Consider the following 22,308-nt stretch of genomic DNA (forward strand, 5'->3'; position numbering starts at 1 on the left):
CGGCGGCGAGTAACACCTCTCGCACGACAGCTACCAGTATGAGTGGAAACGGGAGCGGTGGGAGCGGTGGGGGTGGAGCGTCCAACGTGCACGTGGTGTGTCGGTTTCGGCCCATGGACGCACGCGAGGCGGCGGCAGGCTCTGTGGCTGCGGCGCGGCTCGACGAGGAGAGCGGGCAGGTGGTGTACGGCCTGCACGAGTACGACCAGCTGACGTTTGCGTATGACAAGGTGTTTGGGCCTGGTGCAAGCCAGGAAGCGGTGTATACCCAGACAGCGCGACCCATTGTGGAGGACGTGCTTGCCGGATACAACGGGACGGTCTTTGCCTACGGGCAGACTGGATCGGGCAAGACCCACACCATGGAGGGGCCGGACATCGCCTCGCCCGAGCTCAAGGGCATCATTCCGCGCATGGTCGAGGACATATTCGACGCCATTCTCGATGCAGACGCAAAGTACGAGTTCACCGTCCGCGTCTCGTACTTTGAAATCTATCTCGAGCGGCTGCGCGATCTGCTCAATCCAGCCGGCGCCGACCTCGCCATTCGCCAGGACGTCCGCCGTGGTGTCTACGTCGAGGGCCTCACCGAGGTATACGTCTCGTCGGTTGACGAAGTCATGGCCATCATGGCTGAAGGCGCTTCGAACCGTGCTGTCGGAGCCACCCAGATGAACGCCCAGTCGTCGCGCTCGCACTCGCTGCTCACCATCGAGGTTGCCGCCAAGGACACCGTCAGCCTCGCGTCGTCGACAGGCAAGCTCACACTCATCGATCTTGCAGGCTCCGAAAAAGTCTCCAAAACCGGCGCAGAGGGTACCACCTTTACCGAGGCCAAGAACATCAACCTCTCGCTCACCACCCTTGGCCTTGTCATCAACGCCCTCACCGATCCCAGCGCCTCGCACATCCCCTACCGCAACTCGAAGCTCACCCGCGTCCTCTCCGAGTCGCTCGGTGGCAATGCCAAGACCACCCTCATCATCAACTGCTCGCTTGCCTCGTTCAATGCTGACGAGACGCTCTCGACGCTCCGCTTCGGCTCGCGGGCCAAGCGCATCCAGAACAAGGTCTCGCTCAACGTCGAACGTGCGCCCGCTGAGCTTGAAGCCATCATTAAGGAGCAGACTGCCATCATCGAGCGCCTTCAGGCTCGGTTGGCCGGGTGCGTCTGTGGCTCGGCAGTGGTTGGAGCCGACAAGAAGGGGGAATCCGAGCCTGAGCGGGAGGGCATCCCCGCGCTCGCCCCCTCACTCGCTCCTACACTCGCCCCCTCGACTGCCGCACCTCAGTCGGTCGTCGTCGCGGAAGCCACTGAGGCTTCCGCAGCGGACGAGTCTGTCACTGACGACGATGGCGCGGCCGATCAGGTTGCCATGCTCCTGGACGAGATCGAGCGGCTGCAGACCGAGAACACCCGACTCAGCGAGACGCAAGATGCGCTCCTCTCGCTCCTTGATGAGCAAGTGGCCGGCGAGGGTGTGGCAACCGTTCAAGCTGCCCCTGACACCATCGTCAGTCACGTGCGCAACACGGACAAAGTCGTCGCCGGAGACGAGCCTGTCGCCCCGGAGCCGGATGCCTCCACAGCCGCGTCCGATGCTGCGAGGCTTGCCGACGCTGAGGCGCTCTCTGCCGCGAAGCTTGCCGCCGTCGAACTCAAAGCCGAGAAGGACACGCTGCTCGCCCTCAAGACCGAACTTGAGGACGAAGTTGTGGCCATGCACGAAGCATTGGCGGCGCTGAACGAGCAGTTGGCGGCAGCCGAGGGCAAGAACGACGAGTTTACGGCGCAGCGCGAGGCGCTCATCCAGCGGTTGGCCGAGGCCGAGGGCTCTGCAGCGCGCGCAGCGGCCGAGCTGTGCGAGTCGCGCGCCGACGCCGCAGAGCTCGCCCAGCTCTCCGCTGACAATGAGGACGAGCTGCGGAAGGAGCTCCAGGCGGCGCAGACCGAGCGGGATGTGGCCTCGGAGCAGGCGACCGCGTTGGCGGCCGAGGTCAAGGCGCTCGAGAACGAGATTTCTGAAACGACAGCTCGGTATGAGACCGTGCTAGGTGCCGAGCAGCAGGAGGTTGTGGCGCGGATGACCGGCCTCGAGACCAAGATCCAGCAGCTGTCGGCAGCCAATCTCAAGCTGCTCGGCGAGCTCAACAAGCTCAAAGACGTCGGGCTCGGGTGGAAGACCAAGATGCTTGCGCAGCAGGAGCGGATGGAGCAGGTTGAGGAGCAACTGCTGCGCTTGCAGCGCGAGTACGCGCTGCAGGCGCAAGAGTACGAGGCACAGCTTGCAGCACTCGGCCGCGGCCGCAGCCGCAACATCGCCAAGCCCATCCGTGGCGGCGGCGGAAAGGCCCGTCCCGCTCCTCCGGCCAGCTCCTCGCCTGCCGCCGCAAGCCCGGGCGCGGCCATCCAGCCGTCGCCGCGGTTTGTGGTCAAGTCCGGTCGTCCGACGGCCAAACGGTCGTTCCTTGGCCGGCTGTTCGGTATTGGCAGCTCGAGCAAGGGCGGAGCGGCTGCATCGCCACGCCCGTCGGTGTCGCCAGCGTCACCAGCGCAGAGCGCACCTGTTCTTGCGCCGGCGACCAGGCCGCAGCGAGGCTCGACGCCGCGCCGCAACTCTCAGTCGAGCCGCAGTGCGAGTGTAGCTGGCCGCGGGCGGGCCGACTCACCGTCGGTCGACCAGCTGCTCGGTTGCGAGTAGTGGCACTCAAACGGTGTGGGCATCGCTCTGGAGGTCCATCTTAGCCAGAGCCTTCGAGACCTTGGTGGCGGTAAAGAGGCAGCCGCCGATGCAGACGGTGGCCATGCCCATGTAGCCCCAGACAGCAGAGAGGCCACCATCTGCGACATCGCCTCCATCGCTGCTGACGGCGGTACCTGCCGCGGTTGCATCTCGCCCGGCACTGCCTGCGGCGGCTGCAGGAGGAGGCTCACCGGCATCCCCGGTAGGCGCACCCGTGTATTGCATGGTGAGGACGATGGTGCCGCCGATGCAGATGAACAGGATCCACACCATGTGGCGCAGCATAAAGGTGAGCGCCCGTCCAGCCAAAGTGCTCCCCACAGCTGCAGCGGGGCGCGGACGGGCGGGACGAGCAGGGCGCATGCGAGGAAGAGGGTGGGGAGAGGGGGCGTGGGTCGAGGGCGAGGTGTGGGAGGGGGGAGGGGGAAGGGGAGGGGGAGGGGGGGGAGGGGGAGGGGAGGGGGGGGGGGGGGGGGGTGAGACCGGTGGAAGGCGGAATCGGTAGCGGTGGCGGTGCCACGGCAGCAGACACCAGCTGCCAACCTGGCATGGGCAGGGGCAGGGTGGAGGCAGGGGTGGGCAAGGCGGAACTGCAGCCGCACCACCCCTCTCGCACACACACACACACACACACACACACACACACACACACACACACACACACACACACACACACACACACACACACACACCTCCCCTTCCCCCCCCTCTCCTCCCCCCCCCCTCGCCCGCACACACCATGGTCGCCGTCTCGCGCATGGACGAGTTCCGCGAGCGTGTCTCGTACAACATGCAACAGCAGCCCGCAGGCTCGGCGCAAGACCCTCTGCTGGGTCGCAAGTCGCAGCACTCGCACTTTTTCCATCTCTCGCGTACGTACAGGTCGTACATGCCGAAGGGAGGCGGACGGGGTGGGCGGGTGGGCGGGCGGGCGGGCGGGAGAGGGAGAGAGAGAGGAAGAGGGAGGAGATGGGGGTGGAGGTACACATCGCAAACCCCGTCATGGACTCACATCCACGGATACGCTGGCTTGGGGGTGCCCCTTGACTCGGACACGGGCTTGTGTGGTCGTGGCGGGCTGCAGGTGAGATCGGCCAAGACATCCGACGGACGACCCGGGAGCTGGATGAGCTGGCCAAGGTGGCGCAGAAGAAGACCTTGTTTGACGACCCGACAGTCCAGATTCAGGAGCGAACGGCGGCGATCAAGCGGACGATCAACGAGCTCAATGCCAAGATCAAGAACTTGCAGACGCTGCAGGCACAGCAGGCAGCAGGCGGCAGCGCGTCGAAGCAGGCTAACTCGCACTCGTCCAACGTGGTCTCGCTGCTCAAGACAAAGCTCGCGGTCACCGGCCAGTCCCTGCAATCGGTCCTCAAGTCGCGCAACAAGATCATGCTCGCGCAGAAGGAGCGGCTCGAGGCCCTGCATGCCCGGCCTGAGCCGCGCGCCCGCCCGGCCTCATCGCTCTTTGGCGGTGCTGGCGCCGGCTCTGGCCGTCAGTCGCCCGCAGGCTTTGGCGCTGCGGACGACAGCGAGCCCCACGACGCAGTCGCCATCGACATGTCGGGCTCTGGCCAGAGCCAGGCCCTTGCCACCGTCATGCGCTCCGGCTCGACTTACTACCAGGACCGCGCCGCTGCCGTCGAAAATCTCGAGGGTGCCATCGAGGACGTCGCAGAGATGTTCTCGGAGTTTGCCGTCGTCCTCGAGCAGCAACGCGAGATGGTTATGCGTATCGACGAGAACGTCGACGCGGCCCTTGGCGACGTCGAGATCGGCCAATCGGAGCTCGTCAAGTACTACAAGAGCATATCTTCGAACCGCGGACTCATGTTCAAGATCTTTCTTGTCCTTCTGGCCTTTGTCGTCTTCTTTGTCGTCTTTGTCGCCTAGCCCGCGTCGCCTGCCACGTCGCCTGCCGCGTCGCCGTAGACGGTTCGATCGAGCCATCCTCGCAATTGAAGCGCACCACACCACACACACACACACACACACACACGCACCCGCTCTCACCGGAGTACCACGCAACTCCGGGACGCCTTGGCTCTCGGTTCCTCTGCCCCTCTCCCAACACACGATCCATGTCGTCGTACGACTCTCTCGCCGAGGCTGAGCTGCTGGCCTCGGGCGGCGCAGCGGGCGCGGCTGCGGCTGCGGCGGCAGCAGCCGAGGACAAGGCCGCGGTGGCGGCAGCAGCGGCCGAGGCGCACAAGGCACAGCGCGGATTCATCATGCCGTACTACCGGCTGCTGCGGGACAACCGTGGGTTCAGGCGGCTATATGCGGCGTCGTTTGTCTCGACCTTTGGCGACTGGTTCAACTACATTGCCTCTCTGACGCTCATCACCTCGCTGGCAACGTCGCGCGGCACGGCCATCTCGATCTACCTCGTCTTGCGGCGCTTCCCACCACTGGTCTTTGTTCCGCTTGTCGGCTATCTTGCCGACTCGTTTGACCGCCGCCTGCTGATGATTGTCTCGGACCTCATCCGCATCGTTGTCGTCGCCGTCCTCCTCGTCCTCGCCATGATCCACAAGGCCTCGCTGCTCTGGCTCATCTACATCTGCGTCTTTCTGCACTTTTCCTTCGCCGCTCTGTTTGATCCGGCCCGCGCAGCCCTCGTTCCGCAACTTGTCTCTGCTGACTCGCTCCTCACCGCCAACGTTCTCGACGGCTCCACCCGCTACGCGCTGCTGTTCGTCGGCTCGTCCGTCGGTGGCATCGTCACCTCGTTCTTTGGCATCCAGGTCGACTACGTTCTCGACGGTGTCACCTTTCTGCTCTCCTCGTACCTTATCTGGCGACTGTGGGTCGAAGTCCCGCTCGAAGGCGATCCGGGCTATGTCGCGCTCGCGGACTCGGGCGACAACACCGCCGAAGCGAGTCTCTCCTCCTCCGACGTCGAGATCAATCTGGGCGGGCGGAGCAAGGACTCGGCTGCCAGCAACGATGGCGGTGACGCTGTCATCTTGGGCATCTCGTCCGACGAGGTCGAGGAGCAGGAGCACGCCGCATTCGAGTACTCGCCGTCGTCAGAGGTCGAGCTCATGCCATTTGACACCGATGTCGAGAGCGGCAAGAGACCATTTGACTCGGACACGAGCGTGCTGGGCAAGATCAAGGGTGGCTTTGCGTTTTGGCTCCGCAACCCTTACATCCTCGCGCTCACGTGCATCCGTTCGCTGGTGGCGATCGGCGGCGGGTCGAACTTGCTCAACATTCTATTTGCCGAGGAAGTCTACCGGTTCTCGTTCGACCACGACGGCTCGCTCACGCTCGGCATCATGTATGCCGTCGTGGGTATGGGCGCGTTTGTGGGCCCGAACCTCGTCAAGCGGTTCACGCCACCGCACGACCAGGCGCGCGAGGTGGCCTTCATCGGCGCCATGGTGCTGATGAACATCGGCTCGTACGTGACGGCCTCGGTCCCGTCGTTCTACGTCTTCCTCCTCTCCAATCTTGTGCGGGTCGCCGGAGGCTCGACCATCATGACCATGGGATCTGCGCTGCTGCAGACCAAGGTGCCCAACGAGGTTCGCGGGCGGGTCTTTGCCATCGACATCTCGCTATTTACCCTCTCCTACACCACCGTGGTCGTCCTCGTCGGTCAGGCCATCGACCACCTGCATTGGTCGCCTTTCAAGGTCCAGCTCTACATCTCGTTCGCCTACACCGGCATGTTTCTCCTCTGCGCACCGTACCTCAAGTTCTTTTCGCATCGCGATAGGCCAATCCGGTAAAGGCAACGACGCACGGGGTGTGTTTAGCTCGACGCGACGGGCTCGGGCGCCGGCGACGAGGCGGCGGCCGCGGCCGGCGTCGGCGCGACGCCCAGGACGGCGTCAAAGGCGCGGAGCCGGGTGACGAGGTCGGCTTTGTCGGCGTGGCTCTCAAGTTGTGCCACCCACTTGTCGCGAATTTGGGCGGCCTTGCCCGCCACGTTCGAGTCATCGTGCGAGGTGAGGGCGGCGATGTGGCGCCCGAGGCGCGACGAGACAACGGCAATGAACGAGGTCTCGGTATTGGCGATGCGATCGAGGACCACACACAACTCAGCGACAGAGCCTGTGTTGGCCACCAGGTCGCGGTGAAGGACGAGCGTGTCCCACAGGTCGGCGTCCAGCTTCTTGAGCTGGCGCGGGCGGTCGTCGACTCTCGAGCTCCGGTACTTGGCAGCCGCCACCTTTTTGCGCGCGCGGTTGGACTTGGACGCTGCGCGCTTGCGCTTCTTGGGAGCCGCCTTCTTCTTCTTCTTTGACTTGCTCTCGGTGTAGCCCTCGTCGTCGTCGTCATCATCGTCGTCGTCGCTGGACGGAGCCGAGGCCTCAGACTCAGAGTCGACCGCAGCCCGCGCCTCCTCGCCGGCCTCGTCCATCGGTGCAGCACCGTCGTCAACCTCGTCGTCATCGTCCGACAGAACCGTTCCGTTAACATACGCCTCCCTGGCCTTGAGCGCCCGCGCCAGGTCCTTCTTCTTGCCAAACTTGGCCAGCCCGTCGTCCCACAGCATAAAGCTCTGGTTCTTGCCCACCCACGAGAACGACTGCGCCGCCGGGACGCCAAACCAGTACACCAGCAGCGACGTAGCCTTCTTCTTCCCTGCGCCCTCGACCACCTCGGGCGGTGCGTCGTCAGGGTCGATGACCTGCCGACAAGAATCTATGGTGAGTGTGCGGAGGGGGAGGAGGGGGGAGAGGGGGGGAGGGGGGAGGGGGGGGGGGGGGGGAGGGGGCGTACAATGCAGGGCCAGTAGGGGTGCCCACGGAGCCTGACCCAGATACATGTGTTGACAGGGTACTTGGCCTTGAGCTGTGCGGCCATGGTGGAAGGTGAGGGAGGTGGTGGTGGCCAAGGTAGAAGCAGGCGGGTGAGGTTGGCGCGAGGGGAGGAGGGGGGGGGGGGCTGGTCGGTGGTGCGGCCTGCCGGCGGCGAGTGGCGGTGGCCAGGCGGTGGCCAGACGGTGGCCGGGCGATTGCCTGGCGCCACCAACTGGCGGCTTTCACGCTATCTCTTCTGGTTCTACCCCTCCACCGGCACCCCACCCCACCACCTCCATCCCCGTGCAGCCATGAGCAACTCGTCGACTGTGGTCGACAGTGCTTGGCAAGCTGCTCCTTGTGAGGTGGCTCCGCTGCAGACGGCCTGGGGTCGGGTTAAGGCTCTCCTTCACTCACGCCTGGCGGAGGCGGAGCGACGTGCCGGGGCGGCTGAAGCGAGGGCGAGGGAGGCGCAGGAATTGATTGCCGCTGCAGAGGCTCGCACAGCAGAGGCAGTGGCTGCGGCAGCGACGCTCAAGATCGCCTTGCTGGATTCACATGCAGCGGTGCAGGCTGCGCAGGCCGACGCTGCGTCAGCCTGGGCCACCGCTGCTGATCGCAAGCAGGTGTGTGCCGAGATGGAGGCCCTGCTGGCAGAGACGGTGCAGGATCGCCGCGAGTTGGAGCTGTCGCAGGTGCTGGTGGCTGCAGGGGACTCGTCCGAGTCAATGCCATCCGAGTCAGAGCCGCCACGCCGCCTGCCGCCGCCGACGCAGGCCGTTTCGCCGCCGCAGCCAGATTCGGTCCCGGTCTCGCTCACCGAGTCGGAGGCCAGCTCGCGGTCTGACGATGACGACGCCGAGGAGGACAGGAGCGAGTTGGCCGGCACCGACCTGATGTTGTTTGAGGATCGAGTTGCGCTTCGGATCGGCGATCTGGCCGAGAGCGTCCGCGCTCGGGCCCAGGACCAGGGCAAGGCGCTCGAGGCGCTGAGGACCACGATGGAGCTCCGCGGTTACATGGGTCAACCCGACGCTGCCGGCCGAGTTGTGGCTCTGAATGCCGCGCTCCAGGCGGTGTCGGAGGAAGCTGCGCACCTGCGTCGCCGGGCTGTGGCTGCCGAGGTGGCCCTGGTGGCGGCGGCGGTGCCGACCAAAGACGCGCTGCTGGACGCGTTGGGTGAGGCTCAGCGGCTGCGGACTGAGCTTGCCCATGCGCGTGCCGAGCGGGATGCTGTTTTTGACATGCATGACGCCGTGGTGGAAGCACTGTTGCTCCCTGCGGATGCCAAACTCGACTCGGCCCGGGCGCGGATTGAGGCCCTGGGCACCATGCTAGCAGCCAAGAGCGACGAGGCTGCTCGCGACCGCGCCGGTTTCCAGATTGCGCTGGCATGGCGAAAGCGCGCAAACGCCAAACTCCGTGCGCAGTTGCGCGAGCTGCAACTATCGCAGCCAAGCTCGATCCAGGAGACCGACGACGAGAGCATCGAGCGTCTCCGAATCCGGTTGGCAGGCGCCGAAGCCGCATGTCTGCACAGTTCACGAGTGGCGGCTGCCACCAAAGATTCGCTCATCGCCGCACTTGGGCGAGTCCAGGAACTCGAGCACAAGGTAGCGGCTGCAACCGCCGCACGCAACGCGGCCGATGCTGAGCGCGAGGGCCTCGTTGAAGCCGTACTCCTCCCTACCGATGCCAAGCTCGACTCGGCGAGGGCGCGGATCGAGGCTCTGGGCACCATGCTGGCGGCCACGAGTGACGACGCCGCCCGTGACCGTGCCGGTTTCAAGATTGCTCTGGCCTGGCAAAGGCGGACTATTGCCAAACTACGGAGCGAGAGCGGGTCGTCCACCAAAGGCTGCGACCGCATGTCGGCTATCAAAGGCGCGCTCATCGCCGCACTTGCGCGGGTCCAGGAACTCGAACACAAGGTAGCGGCTGCAACCGCCGCACGCAACGCGGCCGATGCTGAGCGTGAGGGCCTGGTTGAAGCCGTACTCCTCCCTACCGACGCCAAGCTCGACTCGGCGAGGGCGCGGATCGAGGCTCTGGGCACCATGCTGGCGACCAGAAGTGATGCTGCCGCCCGTGACCGTGCCGGCTTTCAGATAGCACTGGCGTGGCGGCGCCGGGTAGTGGCCAAGCACCGAGCGTACATTGCACAGCTGGAGAGCGAGAACGCCAGCTTGGTCAAGGCACTCGAGGAAGCTCGGGCGGGTGGCCGCAAGGTGGCTAGTCGGCTGGACGAGTCCAAGCGAACTATTGCCGGGCAGCGGATCGCCATGGCATGGATGCGGAAACGTCTAGCACGGCACCAGGTACCTCAGACGTCTGCGCTGCAGTAGAACTAATGCAGGAGCAGAGACAAATGGTTTACACGCCAAAGTCGTCACCGAGGTCAAAGGCAGAGCGATAAGGCTTGGGCAGGAGCGGGCAGGCGCCGGTCTTAGGCTTGGCGAAGAGCATGTGGCGGACTGAGGCGACGCTCTCGTAGCCAAAGTCGCGGAGGTTCTGTGGAAGCAGCATACCCAGCTCGCCGATGACCCGCCACATGCCACCAAGACGCTGCATGACATAGAACGCTGCCGCTGACTTCATCAGCAGGCGCCCATCGGCGGTGACCACTAGGACCGAGTCCGGAAGAGGCCCAGCCTTGGCCTCGTCATACAGGCCCGAGTCAAGGACGAGCCGCTTGCACAGCGGCGACTGGAGTGGGGTAAAGACAAAAGGCAACGTTGAACGCTGCGCCTCGGCCATGACCAGCCGGAGGAATCGGTGGCAGAGCCCGCAATCGCCATCATACAGGACCCGGTCACGGGCGGTGGAGCCCGGCGCCACCGGCGCACAAGCGCACGCCGGCACCCATTGAGGCTCAAAGGCAACAAGATGGAGAATGGCAAGGCCGAGGCTCGCGCCCAAGCCCGAAAGCGAGGTGCTGCCGTCGATACCCGACGCCGCGAGTGCCGCCGCCGCAATCTGCGCCACAAACGAGGCGTGCCAGATTGCGGCACGAGTGACTGGCGCCGCGAGCGCGGCAACGCCGGCCAGAAACAAACCGCCTAGCGGGCTGCCCAGAGCCCGCAGTCCCAGCGGCGTGTCTCCCCCCGGCCAAGCAGCAGCGATGGCCAGGAGCCCGTTGGCGTACGCCATCACCACCACCGCCCAGGCCAGCACAGTGCTCGCCGGAGCAACAGAAAAGTCCCCACGCGGATCAACACGAACCCGTGCCGGCCAAGAGCCGTACGGTGCGCCACGGGCGGCAGCCAGGGCTGCCAGCGCCGCCAGCGTCGGCATCAGCGGAGGCAGGCCCGCAGCCTGTGCCGGCGGCCACGGGAACACCGCCGCCGTCGCCCGCCTGTCTGCCCACCACGCCAGTACACAGCCAGACGCCACCGCCAGCGGACGAGTCGCCACTCCGACAACCACCCCAACTGCGGCTGCCGCCAGGAGGAGCGCAACCAGGCCCGGCGAGACGAGCGCCGCAAGCAGACCTGACGGCGCCGAGTTGGACGCCTCCTGCGAACCGCCCGACGCCACCACGCAGGCAAGAGCGAGAAGATGCAACCCAACCGCAGCCCGAACCACAGAAAACTGCCCGCCTGTCCATCCAGCATGCATGTTGAGGGCGCCACCAAGCTCTGGCATGAGCGTCGGCCCGGGGAAGGAAGGGGGGGGGGGGAGGGGGGGTGAGAGGTGATCGTGGACGAGACAATTGTGGTGGTCGCAGCAATTGTACGGATCGTGACAAAAAGGTCGCGATGGTGATGGTGGTGGTCGTGGTCTGGCATGGTGATGGTGGTCTTGGTCCGACGTGGTGATGGTGGTCTTGGTCCGACATGGTGATGGTGGATGTGTTCCGGCTTCCCATCATCCCCTCGCTCTGTCACATGTGCGCGCGGGCGGGCAGCCAACCGGCCTCTGTTCGCGATCCACTCAGCGGGGAAGGGGAAGGCCTACATCACAGCCAGGTACTTATTTTGTGGCCACCCTCGAGCCAACCTGCAGTCCAGAAGCAGGAGGAGAAGGAGGTCGTTCCGGCAGAGGGTAGGCGTGGAGTCCACGGCGAGTCCACGCGTGCGGCCAACGGCAAAAAAAGCGGCAGCCACGCAAGAACGAGCCGAGTGGCCACCTGACGCCGGCGAGAAAAAATCTCATGTCGGCGCCACCCCTGCCGTCCAAGGTACCGGGAGCAGCCATGGGTGTTGGACAGGGTCCGCGTCGAGGCTCGCATACCTCCAAGCCCGTGCCTCCCAAGGCGGCCGGCCCAAAGCCGCCTCCTGTTGGCCCTAAGCCTACTACAAGGCCCAAGCCGCTCGCCACGGCTCGATCGTCGTCGCACGCGTCGTCACGACCTGGCAACCCTGGAGAGGGCAAGCTCCCGCCGCCGCGCCCACCGCCGCCTGCAGCAGGAGCCGTCACAGCTACAGCCCCCCGCCGGAAAAGCCGCCGGTCACCAGCCCGAAGAACGACTCTGCCGCGGTGTTGACGCCTGCCTCGTCACCTTTGCCGCCCGGGGCCTCGCCCGGCTCTGATCGTGCTGACGCGCCCGTCGTGCCGCCCGCCCGTACTGCCTCGCTGGGTGTGCACTCGCCGGCCAAGGGTGAAACAGGCGCTAGCGCGCCGCCGTCCGACGCGGCTCAGGCGGACATTGGGGCGCGGTTTACCTCGCCAGAGTCGTATGCACTTGCTGCCGCGCTGGTTGGCACGCCCGAGGGCGAGCGGTCAGTGGTGCTCAAGAAAACGCTCGGCGGGACAGCCGACGACGACGCCACGCCTTCGCCGCGGGCTAGCACCTTTGCCGAGCGCCGCCCCGACGTCATCTCATTCATCAACGCACAGTACTCTGCACACAGCCACGTCGAGGTCGACGACAGCGATGTCGACGACGCCGCGGCCGACGTCGGCCTCGCAGACCCAGAAGCGGTAGCCGACGCAAACGCTGCGGCAGCCCAGCTTGCGCGCCAGCGCGCTACAACCGCAGCGTCGGCCGGCAAGGCCAAGAAGAAGAAGAAGAAGGCCAAGCGGCGGAAGCGCGGCGGCGTCGGTAGGTTCCAGGGCGTCTCCGATGACCGCCCGCTGACGTCGACGTCGGGCGAGGCGTTCACCAAGCTTCGCAAGCCCAAACTGCTGCGGCAGACGGCGACGCATGTTCCGGATCTCCTCCCAATCGGGGCGGCGGCGCCGTCGCAGGCCTTTGCTGTCGACGACTCGTACGAGAGCTCGTCGTCGACCTCATCGGGCACGGTGCATCGGCACCGGATACGGCACAACATGCGCGACGTGCAGGATGAGGTGGCTGAGCTCCACCAGGCCGTCTCGCGCATTTCATCGCAGCACTCAAAGATGATGCGCGGAAAGCAACTGTTTGCCTTCCGTCTTTTCAAGCGCGAGAAGCGGGTCCTCCGCGCCGAAAACGACTACCTCCGCGACCGAGTCAAGATGCTCGAGGACTCGGTCGACAAGCTCCGCGAGCAACAGGTGGTCATGACCACCGAGATCGAGACCTATCGCCAGACGGTCGAGAACCTCGGCCAGCAGTTTGCCGAGACTGTGCTCACCATCCAGGCCCAGCATGAGATGTTCCTCGCCCGCCAGGAAGTGGTCATGGACTACGAGAAGACCATCGCCGATCACTACTACTACCTCCGTCAGCGTGCCGAGGAGGAGAATCCGTCGCCGCTGGCAGGGGCGCTGGCGAACCAGAACCAGAGCCACAGCACGACGAGCCTAACCTCGCATCCGTCAGGCGAGCTGAGTGCCTCGGAGACCGCAGGCGAGTCGACGGCGGCGGCACTCGCGGTGGCCATGGCATCGTCGAACGCTCCACCGACTGGTGTCGACTCGACCGGCTCGCCGTTTTGCGTGCCGGAGGGCATGTGCTGGGTGTGCAACAAGCTGCTCAACGGCGACGAGACAACGGTCAAGGGTCATACCATTCATCGGTCGAAGAAGACCTGCCTTCGGCTGCTTCCGGCCAAGCTCAAGGAGGAAAAGGCGTTCCTTGCAGCTGCAGCCAGCAATGTCTCGATCGACGACGAGCTCAACGACGCCATGAACATGCTCATGGACGCATCAGATGCGTCGGTGGACTCTGTCCCGCCGTCGGTACTGACGCTCAACATGAGCAGCTCGGCGACGCCGCCGCTCAGCGGCTCCGAGTCGCGGCGGCGGTCGGCGACGATTGTGCGAATGCCGCAGTTTTCGCCGAGCCTGGAGCCGTCATCGCCGGCGCACGGCTCAGCCCCGCCGTCACCGGCCGACTCGTCGGGCACCGACCGCGACGAGTCGCCGGCGCGGATGGCCAACTCGCGGCAGATGCGGGCCGGGACTAAGCGATCGTCAACGGTGGCGGCGCGGCCGAATCGGCCGGCGCTGACGCTGGATCAGCCTGCCGTTGTTCCGCAGACCACCGAGTTCGAGCTCGAGTCGGAGACTGAGAAGCGTTCGTTCCGGGTGGCTGGGCCGGTCAACACTGTGGCGGAGCGGCAGCTGTTGAAATTTGTCTCGACGTGCTCCCCGCAGAACCTGCTTGACGTGCGGTGCTCGGGCTGGCTGGGCAAGCGCAAGGGCAAGGTCTCCAAGTCGTTCACCAAGATGTTTGGCTGGAACCGGCGGTTTTTTGTCCAGCACAGCAACTATCTCACCTACTTTCGCAATGAGTCGTCCAAGTCGCCGCTGTGGTCGATCCCGCTACGCAACACCACCCTCGAGACGGCTATTTTGTCGAAGAAGCACCTCATCACGCTCTCTAACCCTGTTTTTGAGCGCATGTTCCAGTTTATGGCATACTCGCAGCGTGACTATGACATTTGGTGCGAGGTCCTGGCCAAGGCCATCTCTCAGGCCAATTCGCCCGAGGCCAAGCTCGACCACCTGGCGGTTGCGCCCAGCGGCGGTGACGATGGCAAGCACGCGGCTGTCAAGCGGGTCTCAGTTGACCTCTCGTCAAACACCGGGACCACGTCGGAGGACCTACTGTCGTCGCCGGACGCCTCGCCGGCGTGCTCTCCGCCGTCGTCGCCGCGGAGCTCAGCGGAGCGGGTCCCTGCTCCCGTCGTCGTCACGCCAGAGGTGGGCGGTAGCGAAGGACCGCCGCCGGCGCTGCCGTCGCGGCAGCCAGGCAAGCGTCGGAGGGTCACCATGCGGTCAGCGCCGGGCTCGCGCCCGCTGCCCGGAACGCCGCCAGGACCGCCGCCCAAGCCGCTCTCGACGGGCTCGTCGGGCTCGGCCGGCTCGGCCGGCTCGGGTGAGCAAGCTGCAAGCGAGAGTGAAGCTTCAGTGCCAAGCACCGTCGACGATGACAATGACGACGACGACGACGACGACGATGACGATGACGAAGATGTCGATGCAGGCGCACACTCGGGTCCCGGCTCGTCCAAGCCGCGGGTCCTCCCGCTTGTCGCTCGCGGTGGGCGGTTCCGGACGCGGTCGACTACGCTCGGTGGAGCGCCTTCGCGGGCCATCCCACCGCCCAAGCCGTCGCCGCCGCCTTCCAAGCCGCGCCGTCCCCCGTCGCAAGTCCTCGAGCAGGTGGCTGCTCTCAAGGCGCGGCGGCCGCCAAGCGGCTCGGGTGGCTCGGGGAGTGTCGGTGACGCCCTCGACGCGGGCGGCTCTGACTGCGCGGCTGCGGCCGAAAAGTCCCCGCCGTCGACAGAGCCGTCTCCAACACCGGCCAAGGAGGTGGACCACGAGCTGGAGGTGCCCCGCAAGGACGCCCAGCTCATATCAGAAGCGGTTGTGGCCAAAGAGGAGGAGGCCAAGCCGCTGCAGGTGGGGGAAGGGCAAGGCGGACTCGACTTGGAAGAGTTTGGCTTTTGAGCGCAATATCAAGGCAGAGAAGGCGTGTTACGAATGAACAAAGAGCTGGCCTATGAGACTCGACACTCGGGCGCCGGTGCGTGCGAGCCATCGAGCTCGTCAACCTCCAGCTCGTGGATGGTGGAGATGTGGCGTGCCGCGGCAACGTTGAGCAGGTGCATACGGCGGCCGCAGTGGATGACGACCTCGTCGCGCATTGCCCACTTTGCGTAGGCGAGCGGAGTTTGAACCAGAGCAAGGAGGCTGTTGAGCTGTGGGAGCCAGGGCGCAATCAGGATGGCCGGCCGCGATGCCTCGTTCTCAGCGTACGAGCCATGCTGGACGGCCGCGAGGCCGTGGAGGGGGTGGGCGCGGTGCCGACCGAGACGATGCGGCGATTGACGTTGAGCGAGAGGCCGTCGAGCCAGGTCTGGGTAAACTCGCCGCCGGCGATGGTAGCGCCGGCGGCCTGCGAGGCGAGCGCAGACGCTTGGACGGCGACATTGGAGAGTTGTGCGTACGCCGGATTGTCAGCGAGCTCATCGGCCCAGGCGCCCGAGTGTGAGCAGTCGGCAATAATGACGAGGCGGGAGCCGGCGGCGCACGCGGCCGAGAGTTGCCAGGCCGCCATCATGTCGGCAAAGGAGAAGCGCGGTGAGGAGACAGCCCAGTCGCCGGTTCCCACTTGGGCGCGGCCGGTGTAGTACACGATGTAGTGCGAGTGGACCGGATCGACGTCGAAAAGTTGCGGATGTAGCGGGCGAGCTCTTCCGGCGAGCCGCCGCCGATGCGGGTGGCATGGTGGCCAAAGACCTCAATGCGGCGGTCGCGGAGGGCGCCGACCATCCGCGACATGTCGCACGAGTATGACGCCAGCTCAGCTTCGGCCGACACGTCGACCGGACCTGCACCGGGCTCACTCTCACCGCCGACCTCGGCCGCGAGGGCGGCGGCGTCGAGATGGACGCGTTTGCGGTCGCCGCGCTCGACATTGCCGTCAGGTCCATAGTACGAGAAGAGCAGGGCAGTGGAGGTCAGCTGAGTGACTTTGCCGGAGCGCAGGGCGGCGACAGCATCGCGCTGACCCTTGACGAGTGCGGGCGCGCCCGGATTGAGGAGCAAGCCGTCCTGAAAGGTGCGATAGGCTAGCGCGTACTCGCGGAGCTGCAGATGGCAAAGGCCTTTGCGATGGTAACCAGCCGGGTTCTTCCGCTTCAAATTGATCATGATCTGAGCATCGCCCACGCACAGCTGGAACTTGCGAAGCTTGAGAAAGCAGAGCGAGCGCATTGAGTGGAGCTTAAAGTCGCCGCTCTGCAGCTCGATGGCGGTCGAGAAGTGCTGCGACGCGCCCTCGTACTTTTTCTGCGCATACGCCTTCTGCCCGGCTTTACGCGCTGCACCGAGGGCCTGTGGATGGGGAGGAGGAGGGGAGGGTGAGGCGTTGGGGGGTGGAGGGGTGGGGGGGTGGGGTGGGGGGGAGGGGGGGAGAGCGGGAGTGGGCGGTGCGTACCTCGAGGCGCTCCAGCTCGGCCTCCTCCTCCTTGGTCATGCGCTGGGCCATGGTGAGTGAAGGCCAAAGGGGTGGCCGTGGTGAGGTGTAGGTATAGGTGGGGAGGAAGGGGGGGGGGGTAGGGGGGGGAGTGGGGTGGCGGTCGGGTCGTCCAGTCTCGGCTGTGCCTGCAGCGGGGGGCCACCACCGCCAACGGTTTGTCGACAGGGCGTGCCGGCGACGGCAGCCAGCCGGGGCAGCCAGCCAGCTGGGGCAGCCAGCCAGCCGGGGCAGCCAGCCAGCCGGGGCAGCCAGACGGCCACGGTTGGTGGCGGTGGCACTTCCTTCGGTGACACCAACCACACACTGCCCTCCCCCTCTACTGGGTCGGGCTGTGGCGGCAGCATACTCCTCCCCCCTTCCCCTCCTCCTTTTTTTACAAAGTACCTTTGATGATGATGTCTGTGGCTTGTGTGCGTACGGCGGTTCGGTCCGCCGCCATGGCTGGCAGGGCAGCTGTTGCGGGTGGAGGCGTGGTCGGCCAGCGGCAGGCGCTGAGCACCTCGGCTGGCTTGCGCGAGGAGGCCGGCGAGGAGCGGATCGAACCTGCCGATGCCGAGAGTCTGATGCAGATCGGAACTCGGCGGATCCTGTCTGCGGAGCATGACGAGTACCGGCGCGGGGTGCGTGCGTTCTTCCAGGATCAGGTGGCGCCGTTCCACGACGAGTGGGAGGCGGCAGGGCAAGTGCCGCGCGAGCTGTGGACGGCGGCGGGCGAGGCTGGGCTGCTCGGGGTGGGGGTGCCCGAGGCCGAGGGCGGAGTGGGCGCCGACATTCGGTACTCTGCAGTGGTGTGGGAGGAGCAGAGCTACTCGAACTGCTCCGGCCCGGGCTTTGCGCTGCACTCGGACATTGTGCTGCCGTATCTGGTCCACTACGGGACGGCCGAGCAGAAGGCCAAGTACGTCCCGCCGATGATCACCGGCGAGGCTATCGGCGCCATCGCCATGACTGAGCCCAACACCGGGTCGGACTTGCAGGGCGTGGCGACCAAGGCCGTGCAGGTTGACGACGACACGTTCAAGATCTCGGGCTCCAAGACGTACATCACTAACGGCGCCCTCGCCGACACGGTCATCGTGGTCACTCGGACCGGGCAGCCGGACAAGCGCGGCGGTGGACTCACCCTGTTTGTTGTCGAGGATGGGATGAAGGGCTTCTCGCGCGGGCGCAAGCTCAAGAAGATGGGCCTCCATGCGCAGGACACGTCCGAGCTCGTGTTCGAGGACGTGCTCGTGTCAAAGAAGGAACACATGCTCGGCCAGGAAGGCGGCGGCTTTTACCACCTCATGACCGAACTCCCGCAGGAGCGGCTGATTGTGGCTGGCGCCGGCATTGCCGCCGCCGAGGCCGCCTACGAATGGACCCGCGCGTTTGTCAACGAGCGCAAGGCCTTTGGCCAGCAGATCAAGCGATTCCAGGCCCTCGCCCACCGCCTCGCCGAGGTCAAGACCAACGTGGTCATCGGTCGCACCTTTGTCGACTCGTGCCTCGAGCTCCACGCCCAGGGCCGCTTCACCTCGCAGATGGCCTCGATGGCCAAGTACTGGGCCACTGACCTGCAGAACGAGGTCGTCGACGTTGGCGTCCAGATGCACGGCGGCGCCGGGTTCATGGAGGAGTACCCGATTTGCAAGGCATACCGTGATGCCCGTGTCCAGCCCATCTACGCCGGCACCAACGAGATGATGAAGGAGCTCATTGCTCGCACCATCTAGACCTGTCCGTGCTACTCTTTTACACACACACTGTCTCTCACGTCCGTGCCCGTCCACTCTTGTCCACTCCCGCCTCTCGGGCTTGATTTTGCACGGCCTCTTCAGCGTAAGACTCACATGGTCCAGCGGTTCTTGCACTCTTCGTTGCAGCAGACAAAGAACAGCGTCATGGTATCGCCGGTCTTGATGTGACTCTGGAAGAAGACAGCCTCCTCGCCGCCGCACGAGGCGCACTTTGTCTGGAACGACCGCGGCAGGGTCGGGTCGCTGATGACCTCGTCTGTGATCTGGCTTGCGGTACTGCAGAGAACGGAGGGAGGGTGAGTTGGCAGCGAGGGAGGGAGGGGGAGGGGGCAGGAGGGGGGTAGGGGGGGGGGGGGAGGGGAGGGGGAGGGGGGGAGGACGTACTCCTCGGCGCGGCGGACGACCTTGCGGGTGAAGACCTTCATGGACGAAGCAGGGCCCACAAAGTCACAGGTCATGCACTCGAGGTTGAGCACAAACTGTCCGTCATTGTCCTGCGAGCACTTTGGGTGCAGAAGGTTGTTGCTGTAGGAGGAGAGGGGGGAAGGGAGTGGTGAGTGCGACTCGTGGCGACGGCAGCAGGGAGGGGAGGGGAGGGAGGGAGGGAGGGGGAGGGGGGGAAGGAGGGGAGGAGGGGGAAGGAGAAGGGAGAAAGGGAGGGGGAAGGGGCATACCACTCGACACAGAACTCCATGGGCGGGGGGGGGGGCGGGGCCTCGGTCGCCAAGACGAGTCGTGTGCGGGCTGGATAGGGGAGGTGTCGCCAGCGGGGGTGGCTGGGTGGCGGGGTGATCGGGTGGTGGTGGCTGGGTGATCGGGTGGTGGCTTTGGGCACGGCTACCACCGACAGAGACCACAATTTCGGTCTGCCTGCCATGCCTTTACCCTCGAGTCGTCCCTATCGGAAGGTGGCGTGAGGGTGAAGAGAAACTGGTCACCGAGCCTGGATTAGTCACCGCACCCTTGCAGAAATCTGTGGCAACCGGTGCGCGTTTGCTTGATCAGCAAAATGGAATTGTCCCAGGCGCGCCCAAGGTATATGCATTGGTCCACCAACCGCAACGCATGGGTGAGCATCACCGATTTAAACCCATAAGCATGGCCTGCATTTGGTTTCCACCCAATTGCTCTTGGAATTGCGGTGCTTGGTGCAGATGGTCAGGACGAGGGCCGAGAGGAGCCCGGCTCGGCGACGAACATGGCACGGCAGCCGACCGAGCGCGGCTCGGCGGTGGCGTCGGCGGTGCCAACAAAACCGGCCATGCGGCGGCGAGGCGGCATCTACAACGTTTGCCACACACAAGAACCCAAACAACAACAACATGAACACGGATAGCAAGATTACGACGACAGAGAGCATCGCGACGGCAGGCAGCGATGGATACGACCAGTGCGCGGCGGCGGCGGGGTGGCCGGGGAGTTGACCAAGGAGTACGAGACTTTTGACGACATGGGGCTCGCCGACGAGATCCTCCACGGGCTGTATGCGTATGGCTACGAGAACCCGTCGCGGATCCAGACGCTGGGAATTGTGCCCATTGCCAAGGGCCGTGACATTGTGGCGCAGTCGCAGAGTGGGACCGGCAAGACGGCGACGTTTGTCATCGGCGCGCTGCAGCAGATGGTCAACACGGGAACGGTGAGCGACGGCATGCCGCGCCTGCTGATTCTAGAGCCGACGCGCGAGCTGGCGCTTCAGAGCGCGGGTGTGGTCGAGGACCTCGGCTCCTACCTCGACGTGGGGGTGACGACGTGCATCGGCGGCTTGAGGCGGTGGGACAACATCAGCGAGCTGCGGCGGAAGCGGCCAGGGGTAGTGGTGGGGACGCCCGGGCGGGTGCTCGACCTGGCCGGCGCCGGCGAGCTCGACCTCTCGGCCATCAACCGGCTGGTGCTCGACGAGGCCGACGAGATGCTCTCGATGGGCTTTGTCGAGGCCATGTACGAGGTGGTGCGCCAGCTTTCGGACGCGGCTACGATTGCGCTTGTCTCGGCCACCCTCGATGATGGCGTGCTCGCCATCGCCGACAAGATGCTGCGCAGCCCGGTGCGGATTCTGCTCGAGCGCGACGAGGTGACTCTTGAGGGAATCGACCAGTACTACGTCATGGTTGAACGGCAGGAGCACAAGCTCTCTACACTGCTTGACCTCTACGCCACCATCTCGGTCTCGCAGACGGTCATCTTCTGCAACACCCGCCATGGGGTTGAGGCGCTGGCGGCTGCCCTCGACGCCGAGGACCATACCGTGGCGTACGTCCACTCGGAGATGCCACTCGAGGAGCGGCGCGACATCCTGGCGGCCTTTTCCACCGGCGCGGCGCGGATCCTGCTCGCCACCGACCTCCTCGCCCGCGGTATTGACGTCCAGTCGGTCTCGCTCGTCATCAACTACGACATGACCCGCAACAACCGTGAGAACTATGTCCACCGCATCGGCCGTGGCGGCCGCTTCGGCCGCAAGGGCGTCGCCATCTCATTCGTGCAGCCGGCAGACACCCGTGAGGTCCGCGACATCGAGGCCTTCTACGCCACAACTATCCACCCGCTTCCGGCGGCGCTCGACACCGTCTTTGCCAGGTAGGGGAGAGGCGAGACAACAGCAACAAAGAACTTCACACATCACCTGAGGCGAGGCAGAGCCGGCAGCAAGTACCTGCTTACTGCGACGATGGCGGAGGCGCGCCGCCGCGGGCAGCCTTGGCGGCGTCCTCCTGGCGCTTGAGCGCGACGCCGCGCTGGTAGATGTGCTGCGCAGCGGCCGGGTTGGCCGGCACGCCCTCGGCGTGCATGAGGCACTCGGCAAAGGCGATGCAGCCCTGAGACGAGCCCTTCTCACAGGCGATGCGGTAGTACTTGGCGCCCTTGGCCTTGTCGAGCGCGACGCCGTTGCCGGTAAAGTGTGAGACGCCGAGGAGGAAGCAGCCGTCGGCCGAGCCGAGGCGGCAGGCCTTGCCAAACATGGCTGTCGCCCGCAGGTTGTCCTTCTCCACGCCGGTCCCGTGCAGGTAGGCCGAGCCGAGCGAGAAGCAGGCTGCGATGGACTCGAGGTTGCAGCCCTTTTGCAGGAACTTGACCATGTCTGCGGTCTCCTTGACGACGGCGGCGGTGCGGGCGGCATTGAGGCAGCCGGTGGCGTCGTCGAGCGAGCATGACTTTGCGAAAAAGTCTGCGGCGGCATCGGCGTCCTTCTCCACGCCCGAGCCGGTCTGATACATGATGCCGAGGTTGTTGCACGAGCCGCCCTCGCCGAGGTTGCACGCCTTCTCAAACGAGGCAAGTGCATCAGGCATGGAGACCGGAGTGCCTGAACCATGGTACTGGGTCAGGCCCAGATGGTAGCACCCATCGGGCAGCGAGGCATCGCAAGCCCGACGGAAGTACTCGACCGCCTTCTCCTTGTTCACCGCCACGTCCTTGCCCAGCAGGTACCGCACCCCGAGGTTGTTGCACGCCTCACCATCCTGTCCACCACACTTGTTCTCGAGCTCTTCCAGCAGATCAGATGTGTCGAGGATGTGTGACTGGTCGAACTGTGTTCAGGAGGGCATGGGGAGGGCGTGGTGAGGGAGAGGATGATGGAGATTGACGCGCCAAGGTGGGCGGGGGGGGGGGGGGGGGGGGAGGGGAGGGGGGGTGGGGGGAGGGGTGGGAGGGGAGGGGAGGGGGACGGACAGAGTGGGGAGTTGGGGAGCTTGTTGACAAGTGGG

At 65.4% G+C, this 22,308-nt stretch overlaps 13 protein-coding genes across 13 annotated transcripts in view; 7 read left to right on the plus strand and 6 right to left on the minus strand.

Moving 5' to 3' along the window:
* Positions 1-113: 113 nt before the first annotated feature.
* On the plus strand, positions 114-2,702 carry AMSG_04425 (uncharacterized protein; the record flags this gene model as incomplete). The annotated part of the gene is made up of 1 exon (XM_013903311.1): positions 114-2,702. One exon carries the CDS (start codon positions 114-116, stop codon positions 2,700-2,702), a length of 2,589 nt encoding a protein of 862 aa, XP_013758765.1.
* Positions 2,703-2,708: 6 nt separating this feature from the next.
* Positions 2,709-3,107, minus strand: AMSG_04426 (uncharacterized protein; the record flags this gene model as incomplete). The annotated part of the gene is made up of 1 exon (XM_013903312.1): positions 2,709-3,107. One exon carries the CDS (start codon positions 3,105-3,107, stop codon positions 2,709-2,711), a length of 399 nt encoding a protein of 132 aa, XP_013758766.1.
* A 338-nt stretch (positions 3,108-3,445) lies between these two features.
* On the plus strand, positions 3,446-4,673 carry AMSG_04427 (syntaxin-5). Its single transcript, XM_013903313.1, has 2 exons — positions 3,446-3,616; positions 3,829-4,673. Exons 1-2 carry the CDS (start codon positions 3,484-3,486, stop codon positions 4,638-4,640), a joined length of 945 nt encoding a protein of 314 aa, XP_013758767.1. The 5' UTR covers positions 3,446-3,483; the 3' UTR covers positions 4,641-4,673.
* Positions 4,674-4,828: 155 nt separating this feature from the next.
* AMSG_04428 (major facilitator superfamily transporter MFS_1) lies at positions 4,829-6,503 on the plus strand (the record flags this gene model as incomplete). The annotated part of the gene is made up of 1 exon (XM_013903314.1): positions 4,829-6,503. The coding sequence occupies one exon, from the start codon at positions 4,829-4,831 to the stop codon at positions 6,485-6,487; it is 1,659 nt and encodes a 552-aa protein (XP_013758768.1). The 3' UTR covers positions 6,488-6,503.
* Positions 6,495-7,589, minus strand: AMSG_04429 (uncharacterized protein). The gene is made up of 2 exons (XM_013903315.1): positions 7,485-7,589; positions 6,495-7,392 (listed from the first exon to the last, which is right to left on the minus strand). Exons 1-2 carry the CDS (start codon positions 7,566-7,568, stop codon positions 6,511-6,513), a joined length of 966 nt encoding a protein of 321 aa, XP_013758769.1. The 5' UTR covers positions 7,569-7,589; the 3' UTR covers positions 6,495-6,510.
* A 226-nt stretch (positions 7,590-7,815) lies between these two features.
* On the plus strand, positions 7,816-9,913 carry AMSG_04430 (uncharacterized protein; the record flags this gene model as incomplete). Its single annotated transcript, XM_013903316.1, has 1 exon — positions 7,816-9,913. The coding sequence occupies one exon, from the start codon at positions 7,816-7,818 to the stop codon at positions 9,847-9,849; it is 2,034 nt and encodes a 677-aa protein (XP_013758770.1). The 3' UTR covers positions 9,850-9,913.
* AMSG_04431 (uncharacterized protein) lies at positions 9,860-11,149 on the minus strand (the record flags this gene model as incomplete). The annotated part of the gene is made up of 1 exon (XM_013903317.1): positions 9,860-11,149. One exon carries the CDS (start codon positions 11,147-11,149, stop codon positions 9,878-9,880), a length of 1,272 nt encoding a protein of 423 aa, XP_013758771.1. The 3' UTR covers positions 9,860-9,877.
* A 494-nt stretch (positions 11,150-11,643) lies between these two features.
* On the plus strand, positions 11,644-15,325 carry AMSG_04432 (uncharacterized protein; the record flags this gene model as incomplete). The annotated part of the gene is made up of 2 exons (XM_013903318.1): positions 11,644-11,918; positions 11,948-15,325. The coding sequence occupies exons 1-2, from the start codon at positions 11,658-11,660 to the stop codon at positions 15,323-15,325; spliced, it is 3,639 nt and encodes a 1,212-aa protein (XP_013758772.1). The 5' UTR covers positions 11,644-11,657.
* Positions 15,326-15,335: 10 nt separating this feature from the next.
* AMSG_04433 (uncharacterized protein) lies at positions 15,336-16,930 on the minus strand. The gene is made up of 2 exons (XM_013903319.1): positions 16,818-16,930; positions 15,336-16,714 (listed from the first exon to the last, which is right to left on the minus strand). The coding sequence occupies exons 1-2, from the start codon at positions 16,866-16,868 to the stop codon at positions 15,935-15,937; spliced, it is 831 nt and encodes a 276-aa protein (XP_013758773.1). The 5' UTR covers positions 16,869-16,930; the 3' UTR covers positions 15,336-15,934.
* Positions 16,931-17,296: 366 nt separating this feature from the next.
* Positions 17,297-18,702, plus strand: AMSG_04434 (acyl-Coenzyme A dehydrogenase; the record flags this gene model as incomplete). Its single annotated transcript, XM_013903320.1, has 1 exon — positions 17,297-18,702. One exon carries the CDS (start codon positions 17,297-17,299, stop codon positions 18,572-18,574), a length of 1,278 nt encoding a protein of 425 aa, XP_013758774.1. The 3' UTR covers positions 18,575-18,702.
* Positions 18,577-19,306, minus strand: AMSG_04435 (DNA-directed RNA polymerase subunit). Its single transcript, XM_013903321.1, has 3 exons — positions 19,273-19,306; positions 18,983-19,123; positions 18,577-18,874 (listed from the first exon to the last, which is right to left on the minus strand). The coding sequence occupies exons 1-3, from the start codon at positions 19,290-19,292 to the stop codon at positions 18,688-18,690; spliced, it is 348 nt and encodes a 115-aa protein (XP_013758775.1). The 5' UTR covers positions 19,293-19,306; the 3' UTR covers positions 18,577-18,687.
* A 518-nt stretch (positions 19,307-19,824) lies between these two features.
* AMSG_04436 (ATP-dependent RNA helicase eIF4A) lies at positions 19,825-21,223 on the plus strand. The gene has a single exon (XM_013903322.1). It carries the CDS (start codon positions 20,049-20,051, stop codon positions 21,180-21,182), a length of 1,134 nt encoding a protein of 377 aa, XP_013758776.1. The 5' UTR covers positions 19,825-20,048; the 3' UTR covers positions 21,183-21,223.
* AMSG_04437 (cysteine-rich protein H) overlaps positions 20,026-22,308 on the minus strand; it is a 2,524-nt gene continuing 241 nt past the window's right edge. The window contains exon 2 of the mRNA XM_013903323.1: positions 20,026-22,131. Coding sequence (XP_013758777.1) covers positions 21,259-22,131 — 873 coding nt within the window. The 3' untranslated portion in view covers positions 20,026-21,258. The remainder of the gene's footprint in view (positions 22,132-22,308) is intronic.

This window comes from Thecamonas trahens, assembly GCF_000142905.1.
Source record: "Thecamonas trahens ATCC 50062 unplaced genomic scaffold supercont1.18, whole genome shotgun sequence".
Classification (NCBI taxonomy): domain Eukaryota; order Apusomonadida; family Apusomonadidae; genus Thecamonas; species Thecamonas trahens.

What these genes read in the sequence shown, in the direction of transcription:
- AMSG_04427 (XM_013903313.1), top strand. Translation starts at nt 3,484, where the DNA reads ATGGTCGCCGTCTCGCGCATGGACGAGTTCCGCGAGCGTGTCTCGTAC. An exon ending in GCACTTTTTCCATCTCTCGC is followed by an intron (nt 3,617 to 3,828) that starts GTACGTACAGGT and finishes GGCGGGCTGCAG; the next exon opens with GTGAGATCGGCCAAGACATC.
- AMSG_04429 (XM_013903315.1), bottom strand. Translation starts at nt 7,568, where the DNA reads ATGGCCGCACAGCTCAAGGCCAAGTACCCTGTCAACACATGTATCTGG. An exon ending in ACCCCTACTGGCCCTGCATT is followed by an intron (nt 7,393 to 7,484) that starts GTACGCCCCCTC and finishes TCTTGTCGGCAG; the next exon opens with GTCATCGACCCTGACGACGC.
- AMSG_04433 (XM_013903319.1), bottom strand. Translation starts at nt 16,868, where the DNA reads ATGGCCCAGCGCATGACCAAGGAGGAGGAGGCCGAGCTGGAGCGCCTC. An exon ending in CCGAGCTGGAGCGCCTCGAG is followed by an intron (nt 16,715 to 16,817) that starts GTACGCACCGCC and finishes CCCCATCCACAG; the next exon opens with GCCCTCGGTGCAGCGCGTAA.
- AMSG_04435 (XM_013903321.1), bottom strand. Translation starts at nt 19,292, where the DNA reads ATGGAGTTCTGTGTCGAGTG. An exon ending in ATGGAGTTCTGTGTCGAGTG is followed by an intron (nt 19,124 to 19,272) that starts GTATGCCCCTTC and finishes CTCCTCCTACAG; the next exon opens with CAACAACCTTCTGCACCCAA. An exon ending in GTCGTCCGCCGCGCCGAGGA is followed by an intron (nt 18,875 to 18,982) that starts GTACGTCCTCCC and finishes CGTTCTCTGCAG; the next exon opens with TACCGCAAGCCAGATCACAG.
- AMSG_04436 (XM_013903322.1), top strand. Translation starts at nt 20,049, where the DNA reads ATGGGGCTCGCCGACGAGATCCTCCACGGGCTGTATGCGTATGGCTAC.